The sequence below is a fragment of the Giraffa tippelskirchi genome, chromosome 10, assembly GCF_054371585.1.
Source record: "Giraffa tippelskirchi isolate mGirTip1 chromosome 10, T2T-mGirTip1v1.2.pri, whole genome shotgun sequence".
NCBI classification, from domain to species: Eukaryota; Metazoa; Chordata; class Mammalia; order Artiodactyla; family Giraffidae; genus Giraffa; species Giraffa tippelskirchi.
The window spans coordinates 73,555,519-73,577,483 of record NC_137284.1 but is presented as its reverse complement, the minus strand read 5'-3'; the positions used below and the strand labels follow the sequence as shown (position 1 = coordinate 73,577,483).

Genomic DNA, 21,965 nt, shown 5'->3' with positions numbered 1-21,965 from the left:
ACCCATCTTCTTATCACAGATTCTGTAGAAATGGGAAGAACGTATCATTCCCAGTAACCTTGCCTTTTTTCAATCTCATCAGTAGTCTATACTCTCTCTGCTGCAGCAAAGAATATAAAGAATGGAAGTTTTCTTCTTTGGCTGTTCTAAACAGAATTCATTATAGTAAACAGCAAGTCACCCTTGAATAGTCACTCCTTTTTCAATATTTCACATTTAAAAATTATTTTAATGAGCTCTCATTAAACATACACTTAGGGGAAAGAACAGTTTTATGTACACAGATACACACACACACACACACACACACACACACACACACACACATATTAACCTAATAGAGTAGAGAGCTCCTGGTGCCATCTGCTTATTCAAAAACACTAGACGTACTTTCATCAAATACGTGAGAGCTTGCATAAGATTACATATTATCAATACTATTGTCTATGAAATTGCAAAGATTTCTTCTGCACCCTGGATAATGTATTCCACTTTTGAATCTAATAATTTGATATCAAAAGTCTATCACTTTGGCTCTTACAAATCATGTGGGCAATTACTCCCAAAAATTCTGGTGAAATTTGAAGGAGAAGTTATCTCGGAGCATGAAGAAAAAGTCATAAAAGTATTAATACCTTCCCTTCAGAAGAACAAATTGCTATCCTTTTTGTTAAAAGTCTGATTTATCAAGAAAAGAGGTTTATACAGAAAGAAATAACTAGATAACTGCATAAACTCTCTATTTAAAGAAGCAGAGCTAATATAAGAAAGTGGATGTCCTAACACCCCAAACAACATGTACCTTAATTGATACTGGCTGCTTATATAGTGGACTTCCATTACTGTTCTCTGTCAATACTCTCTTCAAAAATCACCTTCTGAGTTCTCTCACCAGTGAGCCTGATGTTCCCAAGCTTAACAATTATGCTGATAAACTTCAAAGCAGCTCTGACCAATAAAAGAGCAGCATGCAGTTGATAAAGGGGCAAAGGGATGTGTGGGATATGGGCTGACTGCAAGAGTGGATACCCCTCAGAGGTGGGTATAACTGATTTAAAACCAGTTACTAGAGTCATGGTTCTCCCTAACCAGCAGGCAACAGTAAGGGCCCAGGCACTTAGGACTATATTGACTGGCATAAAAGCTACCTGCATATCTACCAAGTTCAGCATTTTAAACATCTAGGAAAGTTTGGGGCTTCCCTGGCAGTCCAGTGGTTAAGACTCCACACCTCCACTGCAGGGGGCACAGGTTTGATCCCTGTTCTTGTAAGTTCAGTATGCCCTGAGGTGGAGCCAAAAAAAAAAAAGCAAGTTTATGTAAACATCTAGGAAAGTTTAATTTATGGAAATTTCATAACACAGCCATGGGAGCAGCTTGCCATTGTGAACAGGATACAGGAAATATAGATGTGATCCTCAGCTTCACACTGATTCACTGGTGTGTGACCTTGGGTCTATCAGTGTACCTGCTGCCTCCTTCTGAAAACGAGAACGATGTATCTTCCTACCTGTCTCTCAAATGTTTTGAAGAATCACCAGAAAAGGTAAGAGTTATAACCACAAGCTAGGAAACAACAGTATGTATCTGTGGATACATGCAATAAAAATTAAGTATGATGTCTTTGTTGAAAGGAAAGGGCTTCAAACAATAAAAGCTCCCACTAACTTAAATACTCATATAAATTACATTTTTAAAACATTCTATGGAAGCAAAAATAAAAAGCCATATTTGGATGTAATAACAAAAAATGTCCATGACTACAATATTTCACTAATGAGAAGGTACAGATGCTACATACAGAAGGATTTTATGATGTCCATATGCTTCTCAAATGACTCTCCTTGTTAGCTACTTCTCCGTATCGCTATTTAAGAATAACCTACACCTTCCACTGAGCAAGTGTAAATTACAATATAATATGTTGTAATATTTAAACAAATTCAAAATAGAAGTAATGCTAATAAAAAGAAATGAAAACTTTGCAACCCTAAAACAACCTTCAATACAAGGATTAATATAAATGTGAACTATGTGTATCATTTAAACTAGTTAATTAAAAAGGTTATTTGGTCAGTTACCTTCATAATTTAAAACTCCTTAAAACCCAAATATTATCCGAATACATGTCAAATATACACAATAAGTATTTACAGATAGTGCCAGTAACTTCATAAAGCAACTCTGTCTACTATAATAATGAGCATAAAACAATTGCAAAAGTCTGCGACGATTTATAAAATAACCTTTTTAATTTCGGAACAGCCTTTCTTATTTTTACAGAAGACAGCAGTTTAATACACCACTCTCCAGCCAGAGTATTTGGTCTGATTTTCCAGTAAAGACCAGACCAATAGGCTGAATCAATTGCAGAAGGAGAGAAACAGGAAGACTGAAGGAAAAAAAAGAGAAGCAAAAAGCTCACCTCCCTCCTAACCTTAAACTGGTACTTAGCTTAAAACTCTAAACTTCCTTCTGCACAACCATGTATGCATCTAACGGTGTCCAATCTGTAGTGGGGATGACCGATTCAGGAAGAGAAAGGGGAAAGTATCTCTCCCTCTAGCTGGCAGGCTGATATCAAAAGTCAGTTTCAGGATTCCTACTCTATATGCACCTGTTTGAGACTAAAACACATATGAAAACATTCACTTTTTCCCCACACAGAAAATAACATATTCCAAGAAAATGCTTCTCTTCTTGACATTTGCCTCTCAAACAAAATGGATGAAAATAAATTACAAGAAAGCTTTACAACTGACAAAATTATTGTCCTTTTGAAAATATAATATTCTTATTAAACATTTTAAATACAAATGCCTTCCAAAAAAACAAAAACAAATGCTTTCCAGAAGGCATGTCAGTGATTTGATGTTTGAGTAATTAAATTGATCCAACAGTGGTTTAAAAGGAAAAGAAGGACTAATTATCTGTGGTAAAAAGCAAATATCACAATAATTTCCATAATAAACATCCAAAGTACCAAAGAGTAGTTCAAAAGATATCCCTTCCAAACATGATAATTTTAATTGTCCTCATTTACCAACTGCAACTTATTCTGTGCTGTTATTAATTATGGGATTTAAAAGATTTCTAGAACATCAGAAAATAACATCCAGACCTTTTCAGATGTCTATGGATTTCTTTCCAAATAATTTATTTTTGTTTAATATAGACTCTCTATGTACTTATTCCCTTTTCCTAGATGTCAATAACTGCCAGATTTGAAAACATAATTGTACTCCAAATACCTGTAATTCCTAAATTTTACCTTTATGATAAATCTCAGCACATCAAGAATATTTGTTGAATAAGCATTGTTATGCCACTTGGGGAGAAAAAAAAAATTAACTCTTCATTTTCTTTTCCAGTTAAACTTTTAAAGCCCTTCTTACCTCACTCCCACATTTTACATATACACATGCATTACTACACACAACACAGACATATAATGGGATCTGTGTAGATATTTTTCTCACAGATTTCAAAATGTTACAGTTACTTAATCTAAAAGTTCCTTTGAGGAAATTATACACACCTCCCCGGCAGGGGAAACAAACACGAAAGATCTTCCGGAAATTGGAGCATATTAGACTCTGCGGAATCTGCAGTTCCACAGCCCAGGAACCGCGTCCTCGGCTCCCGCAGCCACTCTCCTCTCCCCCGTCCCGCTCCGCTCCCCGCGCTCAGGCCTCTGACCCCGGACCGCTCACTGCAGACCAGAGGGCAACCTCCCAAGCCAAACGCCGCCCGCTCGGTACTCGGGGAACGCCCCCGTCCCTCCTCAGCTCCCTCAGGTCCCCGCTGTGACACCCTCAGGTGGCGTTTAATTAACCAGTTTACCTCAGGAAGTTTACGATTCATCACTCTCCTTTCCTCTAGCCAAGCAACAGCTTTATCTCCCATGCCCCAAGCTCCAGAACTTTTCTTAAACACAGAATTCAGACGTATGGACCTGGAACTGAGGCTCCCATGAAACGTCAAAGGTACCCACGAAGTGTTGCTCCCCTCAAGCAACACGTTGGCAGTACAAACTTTTCATTCATAACTCGACTGCAGCATCCACTGCGGGGGGGAGGGGGGGTGTGGGATGGGGGTGGTGGTGGCATGAACCCTCGCCTCAGTCTAGCAAATGTCAAGGTCTGCACCAAAAAGATCACCTGGCCCCGAACTTGTGACAAAGGCGCCCTTAAACTCACCAACCTCCGGGCTGCGAGATGCCAGGCAAGCTGTGTTGGGGTCCCGACTGGGATTCTGTTAACCTGGGGAGCCCCAGCCGGGAATCCAGTGGAGCATCCGGAGGACGCTCGGCCCCCGTTCCCAGGGCTTTCCCCGGACACCAGCCGACAACCAGGCTGTGGTGCCACTCACCTCCGCCCGCTCCCGCCAGGGCTATCGCGCCCTCCTTCGCCCCGCTCCGACGACCCCCTAACTTCTCCCCCTTCGCCCAACAGCCATCGTTCGCGGAGAAGAGAATGGCGAGGCAGAAGCAAAGGGGTGACTGAAAGTTGACTCGGGGACCGCCGCTGCTCCGCCAGCAGGGACTTACCGGCCGCGACAGGCGCCTGAGGAGGAGACGGCGGCGAGGGTGGCGGGCGCGGCGGGGCGGGCTGGGTGCGCGGGGTGCGCGCTACGCGCTGTGCGGGATGCGCCGCCGCCGCCGCCGCGGCCACCGCGGCGCGGGGTTGGGGGGTGGTTCAGTAGGGCGGCCGCGCGGCTGCGAGCTGCGAGCAGAGCCGGTGGCGGCGCGCGGAGGATTGGCTAAAAATAGCAACTCTCTGGGAGGGGGTGGGGGGCGGAGGTGGGAGGGAGACTGGGAGGCCGGGCCGGGAGCCCCGGCGCGGCGGAGGCAGGGCGGAGCCGGGTGGGAAGAGAGGCTGGACCGCGGCAGGAGCGCGGACCCAAGCACCGGAGAGCCGGGAGGCCCGGGCGCGGGGCAGCGCGGGGTGCGGGGACACCTGGGCGCGCGGCCGAGACGCCGGGAAGGACGCGGAAGGGACTGGGGGAACCCAGGGAGCCGCCTGGAGTCGAGAGGCGGGGAACTCCGGGCTGGACCGGCGATTGTTTCCCGGGGAAGGACGGGGCGCCTGGGACGACCCGGGATTTCTGAAGCGAAACACGCCCACGCGCGACGCAAGGTGCTGGCGGGGCGGCCCGGGCTCTGGTTCCTCGTGCCGGGCCCCTGGGCTGCCCGCGGCCGGGCCGAGGACGGTGAGGCGAAGGCGCCAGCCTCTCAGGTGCGCGCCGCGCCGTGTCGGAGGCTCCACAGCTCCCAGACTTCTTTTTGAGAGAGGAGAGCGCTGTGGGGCGGTACCTGGAGCGTCCTTAGAGATGCTTGGAGTTTAAAGGATCATTCAAGGGAATTTTCCATTTGGGGTTTTAATGACCAAATGGGAAACGTGAGGAAATATGGTGACTGCTACTGGGAACATAAATTAGGTTTGTGGCGTCTTAAGACTGAACAGAGCGCCGTCCGTTCTGAAACCAACCTAAGAGAAGGGAGGTAGAGTTAGTAGGTCCGACAACTGACGAGGTGATCCGCTTCAGCGGTTAGTAAGTTCATTTTGTGGACTTTTTTTTTTTTAACTTTTATAACCTACTCCATATTATAGTATCACTAATACTTACAGAATCCTTTAAAACGTAGAACACTTAAAAGATTTTTTTAAATGTAATCCTAAACATACTTCTCATAAGTTAATATGTGATCATTCGAAGAGGATAATATTTATGGTGTAAGCTATTAATAATTTGACCCTAACACAAATTAAAGCTAGTGTTTCTACGTATACATGTTTGGTTTCTTCTATGGCATCTCAAACACGGGCTCAAATCCATGAGCTGACTCCTGATTAGGATGTAAACAACAGGAGAGACATAACCAAGTGCCCTCATTTTCAGAGGGAAAACTAGATCCAGAAGAGTGATGTGATTTGACCAGGGTCTCTCAGTGCCAGGGTTCAGTTTAATCCCTAAGATTAAAGCCAAACTACCAATGCTGTAAGGCTAGTATAATTTTAAGAAAATTCATGGTATGGTGCCTGTAATTTGATTTAAAATAGCTCAGCATTCATAGAAGAATGAAGGTGTGCTGTGGTTAGATTTAACCTTCACTTTGCACTAATCAATAATTCACATTCCGAGCGTGGTCCAGTTCAGTTCTGTCACTCAGTCATGTCCAACTCTTTGCGACCCCATGGACTACAGCACACCAGGCTTCCCTGTTCTTCACCAACTCCTGGAGCTTGCTCAAACTCATGTTCATCGAGTCAGTGATGCCATCCAACCATCTCATCCTCTGTTGTCCCCTTCTCCTCCTGCCTTCAATCTTTCCCAGCATCAGGGTCTTTTCCAATGAGTCATTTCTTCTCATCAGGTGACCACTACCTTTAAATAAAAAGGTCACATTCCTAAAGGGCCTTTGGTGCTAGAGCTTCATCTAGCTTAAGTTTCTGTCTACACTAGGAAATGAATTCATTAGGAAGATGAATCTTGTAATGGGTTTTCAGTGGTGAAATCTCTTGTGCTGACAAAAATAAACTCCTCATTCCTACATGAATTAAGAACAAGCAGGTATAAACATCTAGTGACTTTCCACCCTTTACTTTCTAAAACGGAGCTCCTTCTGAAATGGTCATGTGTCTAACCTTTTTTTTTTTTTAAGATTTTTTGTTTGCCTATTGACTCAAAAGGAAGCAATCTTCCCTCTATTATCTCTCAAGAAAAACTTTCTCCCATGGGAAGTCATTTTTGAAGTACCAAAAACACCTTTTCTGAAGCACAGAGAAAGACATATTGCTGGGATTTCACTAGATATTTGTGTAATAAAGGTGTGTCTGGCCACACTGAACTTCTTTTTATCTTTTAGAGAAATGGTACAGGCCTTGTTATTCTTTACTTATCTCTAATTTTTTATGTCTACCTCATCTAGGTCATTTTACAACAAGGAGCTGAATTATTTGTCATTCTCTTAGATATTTGAATGCCACCTTTGACCAAGGTACTTACTTGCTAGGTGCTACTGGAGATTCAAATATTCAAAAGATATGGTTTAATAGAAAAGTTTCTCTTAAAAGTCCTGATGGCATTCCCAGAGGTCTCTGTTCCAACCTAAATTATAACATTTATGACACTTATTTTTTTTTCTGGTTTTACTCTCTCCTCAACTGAGCAGGGGTCACAGAAGAGTCAGATACAATTGAGCGACAGCACATTCACACAACTGAACAGTGGGAGAACATAGATACCTCATTCATATTTCTTGTAATTTTTTAAACAGGTTATATTTTAGAGAAATTTAGAAGATAATGTAGGGAGTTCTCATATATTCCCCCACATACACACTTCATTTTTCCGTTACTAACAGCTTACATTAGTACTGTATTCTTGTTACAATTAGTGAACTAATGTGTGTCTGTTAGTCACAAATGTGTCCAACTGTTTGCGACCCCATGAACTGCAGCCCACCAGTGTTGATACGTTATTATTAACTAGAATCCATAGCTTACTCATATTTCCCTAGGTTTTTACCTAACGTCTATATTTTGTTTGAGGATTCCATGAAGGATCCCACCTTCTATTTAGTGATCATGTCTTCTCAGGCTCCTCTTGGCTGGGACAGTTTCTCAGACTTCCCTTGTTTCTCATGACAATGACAGTTTTCAAGAATAATGATCAAGTATATTTCAGGGTACCCCGCTTTTACAATTTGTCTTAACATTTTTCTCATGATGCAACTGAGTTTATGGGATTTGGAACGAAGATCATAGAGGTAAAGTGCCTTTTCAGCACATCATAGAAAGAGTACATACGAGCAATATAATTTACCACTGTTGATTCTGACCAGGCTGAAAAAGTGTTTGGAAGGAAGTCACTATGCACAGGCCACATGTAAGGAGTGGGGAGTCAGTCAGTCCTGCCTCTTTTAGGGTAGAGTATCTATGTAACTTTTTGGAATTTTTACTTTTACTTTTTTCTCACTTTTACTTTTTTTTCCCATAGATCAGCATTGTGCCCCCACCACCATAGGCTGTTATGGATTGCAAGACTAGGTTTAAACAAAAATTTTCCCTCCAGAAAATTTTTTCAGTAAAAGTAAAAGCCTTATGATAAATCTCCATTCTTTAAAAATGTTAGACACAGAGGGAAGATAAGTGAGGTATTTGTGATGGTGGTGGTGGTGATGATGCTAGATGTTATATAGTTTTCTTTCTAGGGAAAAGTATTGCATAAATTTTATTTCTGTTTGAGATGTTTGTGGCAGCTCCCCAGGGGGCCACACCGCCCACTACGCTTGTTACCCTTATGACTTATTTTAGCCAATGAAATATTTGCATAAGTGATGTACCACTCTCAAGTGCAATCTCTAACAACCTTCCTGTTGTTCCTCTATTTCTCTTTGCCCTCAGCCACTACATTAACATTTTTGCAAATAAGGACAGCCCCTTCCAGAAATGAAGGCCACACAGAGCCCTCCACCATATCACAGAGGACATAAACGTCAGCAAGGAATAAACCACTAAGAATTGGGGGTTTGCTGTTATCACACCTTTGCCTGACCTATCCAGTCAGACTGCAGAGTCCTTCCTGAGTTCCTAAAATTAGAGTACCAAGTGCTATGTTGATTCAGTTCTCTTCAGTGATCACCTCTGAGGTATAGCCTTTCAGGACCTGTTTGTGTTTGGTTATGATATAGTATGTTTGAAAATGATTTCCTATTAAGTCTAAAAAGTAGCATTTTTTTACAAATGAAAAAAAAATCCATCCTTTATGATACTGTCAACAAAATTAATTGAATACCCACTAAATTTTTTTCTTAATATTAGTTTTAGGGTGATGCCACTTAAAAAGATATAATATTTAGAAGTAATGGAGGAAGACATTTAGCTAGAATAATACACCAGAGGTGCATTTTACTATGAAGCAAATGAGGCTTCCACATCAGAGACCCTCATTTGCACAGCTGCCTTCTAAGACTCTGTATTTATAATTTAGTATTATTTTATTTAGTAGGGCCCCAAATATGTCCGAGCTTCAGATGCACCAAACCTGGCTCTTCCCTTGCATACTACAATATACAAAAGGATGAAAAAAAGAGCTATAAGAGTTATAAGAATAACAGGCAACATTCCCAGTCTTTGTATGTGATTTCCTACAAACTGTTCTGTGGTGCAAGGTGGCCCTGAAGTTTGGGTTCCCTGGTCAGATTTAAAACTGAGTCTGCATGTGCATCTTTAATAAGAGAAGAGGATATATCCAACGTCAGGCAAAGCCTCTTGAACTACCCAACCTGCAAGGCTAATTCTGTATACCCACTGTAGCATCTTCCCATCATGGGGCTTTCATTTTGTTTGTAACCCCCACCCCAAAATCTGTGAACACATTATTAGCCCTCTCCATAGAAGTTCTACTTTTCACTGAGATAATTTTTCCTAGAAGTCATTTTATTTTGAGAATAATTTTTCTCATGGTTGCTGATAAATCTCCTCAGAAGAATTAAGTAACTATTTCTTCTGAATTAATTTTGTCCATTTCTAGGTCTGCAACAATGGATCATGTACGGGTCATCATCTGTTCAGGAATTCCCCATTGAAGGGAGAGGTCTGTGCAGAAGTAGAGGTTGGAATGTTACCCATTAAGGATTTCTTTCTCTTGTTAAATATTGAATGGGAACTACATGAATATGTTGCCTCTATTTTTAATAATTCGTTTCTTATGCAAAAATGTGTGGGTCATAGTAAAGTTTAATCACAACCCCTTGCTCATTTATGAAATACTCTGAACTGCAATTAGTCATGTACAAATGTGAAGTGCTATTATCACCTTCATGTTAGCAGGCTGTCAAACCAAGTTTTTGAATTATGAAACAATCAAAAGCCTTAGTTTTTTATACTTTCACAGTGAATTTCTTTTAAAATAAAGGTTTTCATATCCATGTAAAGTGACCTGTGTACCTCAAATCTATAGCTAATAAGCTTACATTGAAAGAAAAGATCTCAAAATCTATATGTATATTTAAATGCATATGCCTGTATTTATACATAACACTGGTGGGTAAATTAAAGTATTTGTTAGAAAATAATTCTTAACATAACTAAATTTTATGCTAATTAAGTTAAAGAAAGAACTTGAATGAATTAAGGCTATTTGTGGGCTGTTTTTCAGTATGCTTGAACTAATCATTAAGTTATATTTTAGCTCTTATAAAGTGTTACCTTATGATGTGAAAGTATAAATTTAATGTTACCCTTTGAACTTAGGCTGTTTAACCAGCTGCATAATGTTGTTTGCCATATGAATAAACATATACACATTTAAGGATGGCTTCCTTTTATAAGGTGTCTGTTTTCAGTCCTCTAAGAGTTCAAGTTTGCTTTCAGCTGTGGTAAATCTAAATAAACAGTAGCTTGGGCAAGCTAAAAGTTTTATTTTTTTTAACACAATAAGAAATCTGGAGATAGAAAGCTGCTGGTATTGGTTTGGTAGCTCAAGGATAGAAGGCCAAGGTTTTGTGATTTTTCAAGGCCTTTTCCTTATTGCCTAAAATGGCTGTTGCTGCTGCTGCTGCTGCTAAGTCGCTTCAGTCGTGTCCAACTCTACGCGACCCCATAGACGGCAGCCCACCAGGCTCCCCTGTCCACAGGATTCTCCAGGCAAGAATACTGGAGTGGGTTGCCATTGCCTTCTCCAGTGCATGAAAGGGAAAAGTGAAAGTGAAGTCGCTCAATCGTGTCCGACTCTTAGCGACCCCACGGACTGTAGCCTACCAGACTCCTCCGTCCATGGGATTTTCCAGGCAAGAGTACTGGAGTGGAGTGCCATTGCCTTCTCACCAGACATGAAATCTACAGAGTAAGAAAAGGCAAAGGTGAGGGGAATATAAAATGGGTAACATATGTATCAAGGAAACAGAAACTTTATCAGAATTCACAAACACACTCCTACTTAGTTCTCACTAACCACACTTTGTCATTCCATCAACCCTGTTGGGAAGGGAAGCTGGGATAGCAAACTTTATTTCATATTTCTTTACTTACTATTTTTTTCCAGCCTCTATACTAGAGAATGACAAGGGAAAGAGAGTTTGAATGGATGAGTGGATCAACTTATAATATCTGCCAAAACTCTAAAGTTAAGTTTCAAAAAATTGATATTGGCTCTACTAGAAAAATTCTGTTAATTTCTTTAAAAGACTGTGTTGTGTTACAGAATTTCAGGGAGTTTCAGAAGTTTGTTACCTTGATTTTAGTTATCAAATCTAATCCAATATTTACAAATAAGGAAACTGAGATCCAGAAGTTCTAAGTAATAGCCCGAGGCCTTAGTTGGGTCTTAATTTTTCCAGAACTAAGAGCCCCTCTCTGATCTAACACACCTTCTGGGTCAGCATCCTTCTTCAAGTGAAATTCCTGCCCAATCTGCCTTTTCTGTTGGAAGGTAGGAAGAGAAGAGGAAGGGAGAGGGAGGAAGTGTGTCTACCATCCTTTTCTAAGTCATTGCTTTCTTCTGAGCCAAAATCACATACATAGTAAATATTTTCCAAAACATTGATATTATTCAGATTAGTATTTAAAGACAGCTTAACACTATAACCTCCATAAAGGAGGGTTATATTCTAAATATCCTACTGTTAGTAACTCTGCAGTTATTATTTTTAAACATTCAGAACACTGGGAATGTACCTTCCTTGTCTAAAGATGATTGTAATTGCCTATAAAGGAGCACATTCTCGTCTATAGTTCTATGACTGCCTAAGAAGATAGGATACAATGATAAAAATAGTCTTAAGAAAGTTTAAATGCAGGAAAAAGATTAATTTGGGGAGTGATTATTAACAAAAAGTTATTGGTTCTATAATAGTTTTGATCATTTAAATCTATAATCATGTAGTGTTAAGTAGAGTTGGAAAATCTAGAAGAATTTTTCATAAAATTTATAAACAAGTGTTTAAAAATTTTAATCTCTGGATTTTATTACATAATGAGCTTTTCTAGTAACTTCAGAATTCTCAAATTTTTGCTGCTGCTGCTGCTAAGTCGCTTCAGTCGTGGCCGACTCTGTGCAACCCCATAGCCGGCAGCTCACCAGGCTCCACCATCCCTAGGATTCTCCAGGCAAGAATACTGGAGTGGGTTGCCATTGCCTTCTCCAGTGCATGAAAGGGAAAAGTGAAAGTGAAGTCGCTCAGTCGTGTCCGACTCTTAGCGACCCCATGGACTGTAGCCTACCAGGCTCCTCCGTCCATGGGATTTTCCAGGCAAGAGTACTGGAGTGGGGTGCCATTGCCTTCTCCACTCAAATTTTTATTTTCATGCAATTCAGGAACACATAGAAAGTATTAAGTAAATTAATTCCCATTATACCATTGTCTATTTTCTTTTAATAATTTATAGTAATGTGAATTTATGTTTAAAATTATAAGCATTATTTCTCCCAAGCAAAAGAATAGCAATAAGCAACTTTTAAATGATCTGAGTGTCACTGGCAGACAATTCTTAAAAGAGAAAACACCAGCATTTTAACAAAATTTTCATAAATTGCCATGTTACTCTTAACCAAGTGTCAAGTATAAGACAATGATGGAACAGAGTGGAGGGTAACATGAACTTGTTTTTAAGGCTGGCAGTGTTCTGAGGTCAGGTCTTTCTTTGGACAAATGATCAACCTCAATAAGCCATAGAACATGTATTTTACTCTATAAAAAAGAAACAAAGCCCTCCAGGTATAAAGACAGTGAACAAGTAACAGTCTGACAATGAATTATCTTGGCATATTTGCTTTCTCTAAGTTATGCACAATTACAAACAGCTCCCTCAAATCAAAGGTTTATTTCATGCTCATGAAATTGGTCCTTAGTAGTTCAGCTTCTAGGCTCCTCCATGGTGTGTCTGTTTGCAGGCCTAGACACATAGAGCACGGCTATCTCAAAAGTATATTCTTGGCAAACAGAGCACAGCTCTGGTGGACACTGGTTCTAAAAGCTTCTGTTTGGAAGTTGCTTACATCAATTCCCCTCATATTTCATTAGCAAAGGCAAGTCACTTAGCCAAGTCTAACTTTAATGCAGTAGGAAGTACAATCTTCTCACAGAGAGGAGCCTAAATAATATTGATATAATATTATATGGTAATAATATAATAATATTTATTAAGGATTTCCTATACACCAAGCATTAGGCTAGGTACTAGTACACAGACTGTCCCATTTAATTGTTATGACAATCCTAAAATTTGGGTACTAATAGTTATCGCCGTCAAAGAAGAGGAAATTGAGATAGAGAAAAGTTAATTAATGCTAAAATCCTAGAGCTAACATGTGAATATCGGAGACTAAATTCAAACAGAGGCAGTCCGCCTTCGGAACCTAGCTGCTAACCAGTGTGCTGAAGTAACACACAAAGTCCTAGTCCACAGTTTACAGCTGCCGCTCCTTCTTTTTTTTTCTTTCTTTCTTTTCTCTAGCTCCTCAACAAAACATTGTCCAACTGCATCAGCATATGCACTGAGAACATATAAACTTATCACATAAAATGTTGTGTACAGTTGACCTTTGAACAATAGGAGAATTAGGGGTGCCAACCCCATGTAGCTGAAATCCATGTATAATTTTACAGGTGGACTCCCATCCTTGATTCCACACCCACAGATTCAACCAAACATGGTCACATAGTACTGTACTACATATTTATTGAAAAAATTCTGCATATAAGTGGACCTGCAACATTCAAACCTGTGTTGTTCAAGGGTCAACCGTATTTGTTTAATCCCTACTATTCCAGAGTTCTAATCCTGGCCCTCTGATGCACTAAAAAAAGAATTTTGTTTTTAATTAAAATTTAAATTAGGCTTTGGCTATATATCACAATTTATGGTAAACCACTCACCTTGAATAGACAAACAGGTGACTGAATGGATAAATAAATGAACAAAATATTGACTGAGTACATTATTAAATGTGTCAGTTCATTTTGAGTTCCATTCTTAACTGTTCATTTATACCCTGCTCTTCATCATCTGTGCCTTTGTGTAATTGGTAATCAGTATCTGAGTTTTACTGAGTCACATTTTCCGTTTTATCTCAATGGAATTTCAGTTTCACAGTAATCAGATCACATTTTCAGTTTAAAGGAAATATTTCATCCATTCTTTCCAGGCCCAATGTTTTCTCAGTCTGGCTCTGTGCCCAGAAGACTGGCCTCTGCAGACTGCATCACCTGGTCTTTCTTGCCTTTGGACTACTGGCTGGCTTTTGTTTGTGGGAAGCTCAGAGAGAGAAGTCACACCATACTTAGTCCAACCACTTCCGCTCTGCCTAATGAGCCATAATTTGGCAGTGACCGAATTCTTCTGTAGCCGGCAGCTCCCACAGATGCAGCTCTCACAGGATGCTGCTCAAATGCTTTCACCCCTCAACACCTCAGGGGTGTTGGGACATTAAGGACTTGTTGCTATTTCTGAGCTGTATGTACTTCTCTACAACTTGTTGCCTCCTCTCCCACTGTCCACATCTCTATAAGAAGAGTGACTCAATGCCTCTTTTCTCCTTTGGTTGTGCCACCTGTTTTCCTGCTTGAGCTGTAATATAGGCTAACAACCACCTGTACTAAGAATAAGGTTTTAAATTAGTCAACCACAAAATGCTCTGTTTGCAGCTACCATATAGCTATTTCATCATCACAAGAGTAAGGTTGGATAGTTGTTTTAAGGTACATGAGGGAGCTCACCAAACCAAAACTCTAAGACACTTATCAAGAACACTGGATTTTCCCACCCAGCATTGTTTAAGGTAAGTGGAATGTGTGTATTCCTCCAAGTTTTAGCCTTACTGAAAAAGGAAAGACCACTGTGTGTGTGTTTCAATTTAAAATATACATATGTATCTTCAATGGGCTTATCTAACACAATCTAAGAGTAGTATTGACGTGACAAGAAACAGGCTGTATGAAAGTGGATCCTCCATATAAAACATGTTAATTACAGACCAAAAAGTAATCTGTTTTTTAAATACTTGTCACAGAAAAACATTCTTTCCATTATAGTGTGTTTTTAGGTGACATGATTGAAGAAAGTAATATTCCGGTCAGTCTTCAAAAGAGGCTATTCAATACTCCCAACTCCAAAGGCAAATTTAGAATAGATGGTCAAACACCACAACGAGATGTTAAGAGAACTGGAAGAATAGGAAATGTCACCATTTATGAAGAAAAGGAAAAAAAATACTCCCAATATCAAACAGCAAATTCAACAATGCAAAACCACAATTACTTTTGCACCGCTAATACCTCTTCTGGATGCTTTTGTTTTCTCTTAAAGAAACTGACTTTCCCTGAATGAATGCAGAGAATGGTAAATCCCCAGTCCCACCATTAATATCCTCCTACTCTTCAAGAAGAGATTTTAGAGGAGGCTGTTCAAAATGGAGACACAGAGAGATCCTGAACTTACTTCCTCCCATGGACACAACAAACATATACCCACACGTGTATCGATCCCCTCTGAAAAAAACCTGAGAGCTAGCTGAACACCTGCTCCACAACAAAGAATAAAAAGGATGACATAAATTTGGGTAGGAGAGGCAGAGAGGCACTCTTACCAAGAACCCATGCCCTGACATCCAACAGGGAGGGATCTCACCAGACAGGTGCTTCTGAAGAAGCAAGGCCTTGGCACCCAATATCAGGCACCCCATCCCCTGAAATCTATACAAGAGAGAAGAGCACCCAAAATGCTTGGCTTAGAAAACAAATGGAGCTGCCATCCAAGGATGCTAAAATGCTATAGGACACCAAGACTCTCATCTTAAAGGGCTCCCATGCAACCTCACTCACCCCAAGACCCTGCAAAACAACAGCAGCTTGAAAAGTGATAGAGACATCTGTGAATATGAAGAATCAGTTAGAGAGATGGGCATGCTGGAAACACTCCCCAGAGACTGAAACACTGCCAGACACTGATGTTACATTCCTATCTAACCAGTACAGGCAGGCAGCCAGGACACAAGGGCAAGCAATAGATCATGGGCACTACCCTGCCATGCTGCTGAAGCCAGAGAGCTCCAGTGGCTTGTAGCACTCCCCCACTTCCTGGCTGAAACAGGTGGGCTTGAACAGTTGTGGTTTTCTCCTTCTTCCTAGCTAAAGTCTGCCAATTCAAAACTCCCCTCCCCCCGCTGGGGCTGGTGTTCTCCCATCCTTTGTCTAAAGCCAACATGGGTGCAGAGACAAGGCATTCTCATGGTGGACAGCTGAAGCTGGTGGGTGTAAATAGTCAAATCATTTTCTAGTCGCCTTTCTGAAACATAAGAACAAACCCTGCCCCCTATGCTCTCCAGCTACCTACCTAAAGTTAGCAGGCTTTTCTGTCCATGGAATTCTCCAGGCAGGAATACTGAAGTGGGTTGTCATTCTCTTCTCCAGGGGATCTTCCTGATCCAGGGATGGAACCCAGGTCTCCCACATTGCAGGCAGATTCTTTACCATCTGAGCCACTGGGGAAGCTTGGCTAAAACCAGCAGGTGAATGAAATTCACTCAGGGGACACATCTTGATCTCTTGGCCCTGGTGACCAAGGAGGCCGGCTTTTCTGAGCTCTACACAACTGTAATAATCTTGGTTCTTGGCAGGCCACCACTCCCAGGGCACTACTTTCTACTTAGCCTGAAGTTTCACCCTGCAGGACAGACTTCAAGTTATGCTCACATCTGGAGAGTAAGGAGATGCTTTTAGGAAACATAAGCAGGGAGATACCATCCTTGCATACCCCATTAGCCTCACTAAGACTCTTCAGAAAAGAGCTTGTACACTTTTCAGGAACCCCAATTTTTGCAACTGTTCCCAGGGTACACCTCCAGATCTCCCGGTCTGGAGGCCAGGTAGGATTAAGACGATGGCCTCACAGGATGCATACTTTAAAAGCAGCTGCCTGAGGGTCTGGCATCCAATGAGCCTGAAACTAAGTGCTAAATAAGATTTTTCTCTTTGGAACACTGATAGGCTTCAGCAAACCCCCAACAACAGGAGCATATCAAGAATAAATCAGGCAGTTCTTCTTACAGAGTTATGACAGGCAAGTATCCTGATGAGACCGAACCTCCCTACACAGTGGATAGGCCACAACTGGTTCAGCAAGCACACCAAGACAACTCCCTCCCTGCAGCAGCCAAGCCCTAATCAGCCTGGGTGGTGCCTTGAGCCCTGCCCTCACTGCAGCACAGTAGCCATGGCCCTAACACAGAGAGCAAGTGCATGCAGCCCACACAAGGAATGCCCATACCATGGCACAGTGGTTCTGATGGCCAGGAGAAATTGTGCTTCTGGGTCACACAGAAAAGCCACTACTTCAAGAGTGAGGGCCTGTGTGCTACAACTACTGAGCCTGCGCTCTAGAGCCTTCGAGCTGCAACTACCAAGCCTCCATGCTGCAACTACTGAAGCCCATGTGCTCTAGAGCCCCTGAGCCACAACTAGTGAGACTGTGCCACAACTACTGAAGCCTGTGTTCCTAGAGCCTGTGCTTTACAACAAGAGAAGCCACTGCAATCAGAAGCCTGCGCACCACAACTAGAGGGTAGCTCCCACTTGCTGCAACTGGAGAAAACCTGCACAAAGAAACAACAACCCAGGAAAGCAAAAACTAAATAAATATATAAAATTATTTTTTAAAAGGACTGAGGAAGCTCACAAGTGCAGTAGGAAATAATGACACATAAATAGTTGATCAAATACCTTAAGATATGAAAATGGAAACACAAAGATAAAAAATCCACAGGACGCAGTGAAACAGTTCTAAGAGGGATATTCCTACCAGTAAAGGCTTATTTTAAGAAATAAGAAAAATCTCAAATAAACAACTTAACTTTATATTTAAAGGAACTAGAAAAAACAAAGCCGAAAATTAATAGGACGAAAATAATAAAGATCAGATATGAAATAGAGACAAAAGAAACAATAGAAAAAGAAAAAAAATCAATAAAACCAAGAACTGGTTCTTTGAAAATATAAACAAAACTGAAAAACCAGATTCATCAAGAAAAAAAGAAACCAAATAAAATCAGAAATGAGAAATTACACCTCATAAAAGAATACCGTAAATAATTAAACAACAAATTAGACAATCTAGACGATAAGTTTCTAGAAACATACAATCTTCTTAGACTGACTCATGAAGAAATAACATCTGAATAGACCAATTACTAGTAAAAGAATTGAATCCATAATCAGAAAACTCTCAAGAGACAAAAGTCTAGATGGCTTCACAGGTAAATTCTACCCAACATCTAAAAATTTAATATCTAACTCTCTCAAATTATTCCCAAAAAATTAAAGAGAAGAAAATACTTCCAAATTTATTTTATAAGGCCAGCATTACTCTGATACCAAAACCAGACAGATACACTACAAAAAAGAAAACTGTAGGCCAAAAATATCCTTGATGAACATAGATACAAAAAGCCCCAACAAAATATTAACAAACCAATTCAACAATATATTAAAAGGTTCACACAATATGATAAAGTGAGATTCATTCTAAGGATACAAGGATCGTTTAACATCTGTAAGTCAATCAACATGATACATCAAATTAAGAAACTGAAAGGCAAAAAGCATATAATTATCCCAACAGATGAAGAAAAAGCATTCGACTAAATTCAATATCCATTATGATTTTTAAAAAATCAACAGACTAAGTAGAGGGAATAAAATGGTCATATGTGACAAATCTACAGCTAACATCATACTCAACAGTGAAAAACTGAAAGCTTTTCCTCTAAGACTAGGAATAAGACAAGGATTCTCCTCTTGCCATTTTTATTCAGTATAGTATTGGAAGTCCTAGCCACAGAAATTAGGAAAGAAAAAGAAATGTGCTTTGTGTGTGTGTGTGGGCGCGCTCAGTCAAGTCTTACTCCTAAGAATAAATTGAACCAAGAAGGCGAAAGACCTGTACTCTGAAAACTGTTAAGACATTAATAAAAGAAATTGAAGACAACATAAATAAATGGAAAGATATACTGTGTTCATGGATTGAAAGAATCAGTATTCAAAAAAAGAAAGAATCAGTATTTTTAAAATATCCATACTATCCAGAGCAATCTACAGCTTCATGAAATTTCTATCAAAATACCAATGACATTTTTCACAGAACTAGAACAAGTAATTTTAAAATTTGTATGGGAACCACAAAAGACCCTGAATTGCCAAAGCAATGTTGAGAAAAAAGAAGAAAGCGAGGTATCATGCTCCCTGATTTCAAATTTACTACAAAGCTACTGTAATCAAAGTACAGTATGGTACTGACACAAAAACAGACACATGGATCAATGGAACATAGCAGAGAGCCCAAAAATAAACCTATGCTTATACAGTCAATATGATGGGGAAAATACAGTCTTTTCAATAAATGGAAAACTAGACAGCTACATGCAAAAGAATGAAATTGGACCACTTTCTTACATCATATAAAAAAAAAAACCTCAAAATGAATTAAATGTAAGACCTGAAACCATAAAAGTTCAACAAGAAAATATAGGCAGCACTCTCTTTGACACTGGTCTGAGCAATTTTTTTTTTGCATATGTCTCCTTCGGCAAGGGCAACAAAAGCAAAAATAAGCAAATGTTAACTACCAAAAAGCTAAAATTAAAAAAGCTTTCACACAGTGAAAAAGTCATCAGTAAAACAAAAAGGCAACCTACTGAATAAAAGAAGATATTTCTAATTATATATCTAATAAGGGATTGATATCAAAAATATATAAAGAACTCACATAACTGAATATCAAAGAAATAAGAAATACAATTAAAAATGGGCAGAGGATCTGAGTAGACATTTTCCCAAAGAAGACATTCAGATGATCAATAGGCACATAAAAAGATGCTCAACATCACTAATCATCAGGAAAATGCAAATCAAACCACAATGAGATATTATCTCACACCTGTCAGAATAGCTATTATCAAAAAGACAAGAAACAAGTGTTGGCAAGGATGTGGGGAAAAGGAGAACACTAGCGTACCTTGGTGGGAATGTAAATTGGTGCAGCACCGTGGAAAACAGTATGGAGGCTCCTCAAAAACTAAAACTAAAACTACCATACAATCCAGCAATTCCACTTCAGGTATTTATCCAAAGAATACAAAAACACTAATTTGAAAAGACATATGTATCCCTACGTTCACGGCAGCATTATTTACAATAGCCAAGATATGAAAGCAACTGAAGTGTCCATCAATAAGTAAATGGATAAAGAAGATGTGATATACATATCCAATGAAGCATTACTCAGTCATAAAACAAAGAATTAATCTTGCCATTTGCAAAATCATAGACGGACCTAGAAGATAGAAAAATACCATATGATTTTATTTATATGTGGAATCTAAAAAGCAAAATAAATGAACAAACAAAACAAAGTGAGAACAGACTCATAGATACAGAGCATAATCTTGTAGTTTCCAGAGGGGAAAGGAGTTTGGGGTTAGATGAAATAGGTGAAAAGGATTAAGAGATATAAAGTTCCAGCTATAAAATAAGTACATATGGGTATGGAATGTACAGAATAGGGAAGATAGTAACATTATAACAATTCTGTATGATGACAGATATTAGCTAGATTTATCATAGACCATCATTTTGTAATGTATAAAAATATCAAATCACTATGTTGTACACCTGAAACTAATATAATACTATATATCTATAATAATTCAATTAAGAAAAGACTTTGATCTTTTGGTCTGGAAGAAAAACTTTCTAGTGTCTGTTGAAAACCCTTGAAAATAGAAATCAACAACTATATTTTATGAGGTGTTACTCATAACAATTGCAAACTTCAGTGCTTTAAAAAAGCATTTTGGATTTGTAATATATTTATTAAAATATGTATCTTTTTCCCCACTGCTTTGTGTATTGCTCAGACTTGTCCCTTTAATACTCAAGAACAAAGTGCTATTTTTCTTAACTCTTTGGCTTACTGGTAACAAAGGCATTTTTTGTCATCTTTAAATATGAAATTCATCCATGAATTTTTAAAATATGCTACTTTATAGCCTGATAAAGACTGAGGTTGAAAAATAGGTCACAAGAGATATAAATTAATGTTAAGTAAAAGCTTACTGGGGAAAATATTCTTTCCTGACTGCTTTTCTTACTTAAAAGTTTAAAAAGATGAAGAAGCCTTCCCCAGAAAGGACTGGGGAATTTTAGAATAACTGATAGGCTGTATTCACAAATCCTTACACTGAAATGCTATTTTAATACATTTCATATGGAATTATAGAAAATCCTCTTTCCTCCTATTTCAATATGATTTAACCTCAATGGTAGCCAAAATATTTATCCTACAACAAATTCTTTTAGAGATTAATTCTTATATTTCATAATAATGAGTTTCCTACAATTTTAATATAAATCTAAGGTCTATGAGACAAACTTTAACTGTTTGAGAATACTCTATTTGGAATTTTGAGTTAAATACAGTGGATTGAACATGTATTTGTCACGGGTTCTCCTAAAACCCCATTAAAATGACAACAAAGATTTTTAAAGCATAAATCCAGAGTACAAAAAGAATGGGAAAGAAGATGACAACAGCACAATTTTCTGGGTGGAAACAAGACAGATGAATTATAACTGATTTAGAAGCCAAGAGAAAACAAAAACCAGAGATATGTCAACTCACAACTCAAGAACTGGAAGTAACGATACCTCTAAGTGGAACTGGCTGATGGATACAATACTGCGGAGTACAGAGGTAAATAATACTAGCTCTGAAAATTTTCATTTGCCCTTAGGAGATGATTTAATAATGAACCACCAGGTGACTGGGGAAACTGAGGAGACAGGTCTGTATATTATATTGATAACTACACTGTGTGTAGACTGATTTGACGTGCCAGCACCCACAGGAGACTGTCCAGTTGATATCCAGACTTTAGGATTGAATTAACACTCCCTGGAATGGGGATAT

General features: G+C 39.4%; 1 protein-coding gene across 1 annotated transcript; it reads left to right on the top strand.

Moving 5' to 3' along the window:
* The first annotated feature begins 4,646 nt into the window (after positions 1 to 4,646).
* LOC145522463 (uncharacterized) lies at positions 4,647 to 10,314 on the top strand. The gene is made up of 2 exons (XM_081531165.1): positions 4,647 to 5,237; positions 9,538 to 10,314. The coding sequence occupies exons 1-2, from the start codon at positions 4,647 to 4,649 to the stop codon at positions 9,745 to 9,747; spliced, it is 801 nt and encodes a 266-aa protein (XP_081387291.1). The 3' UTR covers positions 9,748 to 10,314.
* The last annotated feature ends 11,651 nt before the right edge of the window (positions 10,315 to 21,965 follow it).

Coding starts and splice junctions, on each gene's coding strand:
- LOC145522463 (XM_081531165.1), top strand. CDS start 4,647: ATGCGCCGCCGCCGCCGCCGCGGCCACCGCGGCGCGGGGTTGGGGGGT. Junction 5,238..9,537: donor CGAAGGCGCCAGCCTCTCAG/GTGCGCGCCGCG, acceptor GTCCATTTCTAG/GTCTGCAACAATGGATCATG.